At 38.2% G+C, this 4,771-nt stretch overlaps 1 protein-coding gene across 1 annotated transcript; it reads left to right on the plus strand.

The window, feature by feature from the left end:
* The first annotated feature begins 3,795 nt into the window (after positions 1 to 3,795).
* LOC110026209 (probable leucine-rich repeat receptor-like protein kinase At1g68400) lies at positions 3,796 to 4,572 on the plus strand. The gene is made up of 2 exons (XM_020727071.1): positions 3,796 to 4,452; positions 4,530 to 4,572. Exons 1-2 carry the CDS (start codon positions 3,941 to 3,943, stop codon positions 4,570 to 4,572), a joined length of 555 nt encoding a protein of 184 aa, XP_020582730.1. The 5' UTR covers positions 3,796 to 3,940.
* The last annotated feature ends 199 nt before the right edge of the window (positions 4,573 to 4,771 follow it).

The raw sequence follows: 4,771 nt of genomic DNA on the forward strand, positions 1-4,771 counted from the left end.
AGAGAGAGAGAGAGAGAGAGAGAGAGAGGTGCTACAAACAACCATCATATTCTAGCTATAACGTTAGTAAGCAGTGGTCACCTGTGGTTACTTAACGATGAGTTTTTCAATTCATTGCAGTCGTATCTGAGATATGATGTTTGCAAGCAGCAGTCGTCGACAGCTACGGAGCTCAGAAATTATCGTTAAGTATCCAATACGACATTTATGTATTACGACCACATTTGGGATGCGTCATTAACAAGCAGAGGCCACTGACAACGGTGAGCAGGGGTGGTTGGTGGTGACCGACGACAATCGACATGTTGCGGTAGACTGTGGTTGGTGATTATGAAAGCTAATAGTTATTGTCAGATGTTTGGTCCATAACATCACTAGAAGTCAACTCGATCTCTCCCCTTCTCAAGTGAAGAAAAGGTGTCTATTTCTAGTATCTATAGAGAAACATCTTCATTATTTGTCGAATAACTCTCATAATCACCTGATTCGATGACCCATATTAACCTCTTTGATCAGATAATTTTTTTAATGATTTGAAATTCTTAATGACCTCATAACTAAGCAAACTTAGACTTCTTGGAATCCTCTTGTCAAGAAGCTTGATTTGAATATAAATATGTCAAATTTGGAGTTTATTTAATTATACAATTGATGACCCAAAACTTTCAAAAGTGATTTAATGACTTGATCCGAGTTTTATTGGATTAGATATAACCATCTTTGGTATCATTAGGTTCTCTTGTCGATATAGTTTTGAGCAAGACTCAACAAAAAAACAATAAAATCCCTAAAACGAATAACAAAAAATAAAAAAAATAAAAATAAAAGAAAGCAAAATTAAAAAAATCTAAAATGCAAATCATGAATTGGTTCTAAAAACCATATATTGGTTATAACTTATGTTACATCTAAATAGGGTTGTGAATGAGCTAAAGACGATCCATGAGAACATGATAGGTGGCTCGAGAGATGAGCTTGATGAAGTCAAACTCTAAACAACCCCTTGGCTCTTTAGTTCGTTAGCCAACTCATTTAAGAAAATATTAATATAAAATATTCTCAAAATATATTAAAATTCATGACTTTATTTTTAAATCTTAAAAATGTAAAAAAAAAGATATTTTCCATTTTATTATAGTAATTTCTTATTATTTATCCAGTAGTTGTTTATTATATTCATCATTTTATTATATAATTAGCTTAAACTAATATTATTTTTTATATTTTATAGTAGACAAGTTGGCTTGTGAGCCAGCTCGAAATTTTTAGACTTAAGCTCGAGCTCAACCTTGATTAGTTAATTAAAACTCAAGCTCAAGTAGAAGGCGACTTGAGCTTGACTCAGCTTATTATACCCTTATATCCAACAAATTTCAAGAAGGCAAGAAACAGTTCATTGCAACAACCAAAAAGGGTGCAATGAGGCGGGTTGAGCTAAATCACTGAAACAACAAAGTAAATTATTACTGATACCACAAAGAAATGATAAGAATCGGTTTCTTGATAATCGATTATGCGAGGATATCGACATCTCCAACTGCTTAGTAGGGGAGAATAGAGGAGAAACTCATATTAGATTCATAGAAAGAAATCGCAATTCGAGGATGCTGACAACTCCAAATATCTAGGGGTGAGAGAGAGAGAGAGAAATTACCACATCCTTATTTTTCAATTCATTTTATTGTCTCCAATATGAGCTATTTATAAAGGTACAATACTACTAATCATTATTAGCAAACTAATTAAGTATGTTTATTAAACTAAGACAATGACTAATCAGAATATTATACCTCATCATTATCAACTCCTTTAAAATGACATTGCCCTCAAGGTCAGCCAAGTGAGAGCCAACGACATAAAAGGTGATAATGGTTTGTGAATTCGAGCTATCAAAATGTCAAATAAAGTTCATTATGAATTATGAACAAAGATGCAACCTCATTTTCCGGTTGAGAAAACAACATTTTCGACAGAGACAAAGCAACCCCAAAAAATTTGCGGGGAATCCATAATAATTTGAGGATGCCAAAAACTCCAATAAGAACAATTTGCCCATTCCTTTCAACATTTCTCCAATAAGAACTATTTATAGAAGTGCAATGCTACTAAATATTATTAACAAGCTAGTTAATTATAACTATTAAACTAATATAATGACTAATCAGTATTACATCATATCAGAAAACCTCCAACACATGCCACACCGGGATCAATAAATGGAAAAGCAACCATAACATAAAAACGATATAATAATCCCTGCAAAATTAAAGTTATATGAATATCTACAATAAATGTTACAACAATTCAACCATATGAGAGGAGTTGAACGTGAACACCGAATTTAAAAAATGTACGTAAAAAAAATATCTGCATTGATCCTGAGAAAAACTAATGATCCAAAAGAAATGAGAATGATGAATGGGAGAGCCCATTGACAGAATATTGTGAGACTAACTTGTCTGACTAAGTGAAGTTGCCCGAGCCAAAACGATCGAGCCACGAGAAGGAGCCTGTAATTCGAGCTTGAACCATTCAATAAGAAATGAGTCAGAAATGCATCTGAGCCAACCACTACGTAAAAACTGATTTAAGGGAAGATCTAATCCCCCAACATCTCCAATCATTCTGAGGATGTTTAATGGTCCCTCATTAGTCAACAAGATCAACAACCTTACTAAATCAGTTGAACGACTCATGCCGACCAGGTCCAACCAATTGAGCTAACTCTTCAGAACAAGCTTAGCCGACCCAACTGATATTGGCGTCAAAAAGCTAATTAAGCTTAGCCGGCTAAGACAGAGAGCAGTCAAATGACGAACTCATACATGTAAAACACCAGAAATACTCTAGTATGAATCCTATTAAAGCAAGTGCAAAAATATAACATCTTCTTGTTGTACCATCTCTCTTATAAATAGGGAGATCATTTCATGAATAAAACACGACATATTACTGTTCACTCTTTTCTCTATCTCACACACTCTCTCCTTACACTTTCTTGCTTGGGCGCAATTCATGGACAAATCTAAATTCAATATATTAAAATATGTGTTGGGCATGGATCATGCCACAAACAAGAAGAGAAATAACTCAATGAGAAGAAACACACAACATAGACGCCTCCAACACGAAGTGCACTAGAGAGTTTGTAATTCAACAAATTCAAAAATTGAAGGATCAAATATTGGAGGCCATTCCTGCATAAAAGGAAAGAACTTAAGAGAGAAGTCTCTCTCTCTCTTGGAGAAACCTAATAATTCAAAAAGTCTATGATTAGTTAGATATTCTGGCTTACCGCAAGCTCGAGTTCAATAAATAATCACTAAAAAACTCTTTAAGGTCTTACACCCATCTCACTCCCTTCTACGTTTTCTCTACAAAAACAAGATCTTTATTGATTTGTATGTGCTCAAGAACAATAAGAAAAACTACATCATAAATAGATTCAACAATTAAGACGCTAAATATAACTCCATCACAGAGAATCATACTTCATGCATCAATATTAAAATTATTATAACTCTTTTTCCTGCTCTTAAGCTGAAGTAGCGGCCTCACCAACAATTTTTACTAAGAATAAAATATAAGCGAATTTAATAGTATTGGAGGTATTACAATACAAAAACTATCAAACTTGAAAGTAGCGGCCTCAAATACCAAAAATTTTTACTAAGAATAAAATATAAGCGGATTTAATAGCATTGGAGGTATTACAATACAAAAACTATCAAACTTGCAGGTTATCATGGCTCCTCAAATAGAAAGCCAATGTGCACATAACCCCTTCTTAAAAACAGCATAAAGCAAAAGCTAAAGCGTTGGAAGGACAGCAGATAAGCAGAACTAAATCAAGAGGGAGGGAAGGAAACTGTAAGAAAAGTTACAAGTGATCGCCTAAACCCTAATCGTCAGAGAGAGAGAGAGAGAGAGAGGAGAGAGAATGCGGCGGCGCAAGTCCTTCTTTTTCTTAACGTCGTTTCTCCTCCTCCTCCCGCCTTCCTTCTCTGCGGCGACGGCCTCATCTCTCGATTCCGACGTCAGAGCTCTCCTCGCATTCCGCTTTGCCTCTGATCCCGCCGGCCACCTCTCCTCCTGGAATCTTTCCTCCTCCGCCGCCGACCCCTGTTCTTCCTGGCTTGGTCTCTCCTGCTCCTCTGGCCGCATCACTCGCTTAGTTCTCGAGAACCTATCCCTCGCCGCCACCTCTCATTCTTTCTTCCCGTCCATCCTCCTCCTCGACCAGCTCCGCGTCCTCAGCCTCAAATCAAACTCTTTCTCTGGCCCCATTCCCCCAGACATATCCACCCTCAGAGCTCTCAAGCTTCTTTTCCTTTCTCACAACTCCTTCTCCGGCCCAATTCCCCCCTCTTTTTCCTCCCTCCACCGCCTCAACCGTCTCGACCTCTCCTTCAACAATCTCTCCGGCCCTATTCCGAACCTCCCTCCTCCACGGTAAAGCCCCTTTTTTGTGCCGCCTCAATTGCTGCAACAGCTGAATATTTACAAAAGCTTGCTGCTTTCTTCGACAGGGAACAGAGGGCCAGGGAGGACGCCGTTAGACTGGGCGGCTAGGATGCGGATAGCGGCGGCGGCGGCGCGAGGGCTTTTGTTCGTTCACCATTATTCCCGTTCGCCGAAGCTCGCTCACGGTAATGTAAAGTCGACCAACATCCTCCTCGACAAGTCCGGCGCCGCTCGGCTCGCCGACGTTGGCCTCGCATTTCTCGGCAAAGCGGCGGAGAGAAGGTTCTGTGGATACCGGCCTCCGGAG

Source organism: Phalaenopsis equestris, unplaced genomic scaffold (assembly GCF_001263595.1).
Source record: "Phalaenopsis equestris unplaced genomic scaffold, ASM126359v1 Scaffold000359, whole genome shotgun sequence".
In the NCBI taxonomy this organism is placed as follows: Eukaryota; Viridiplantae; Streptophyta; class Magnoliopsida; order Asparagales; family Orchidaceae; genus Phalaenopsis; species Phalaenopsis equestris.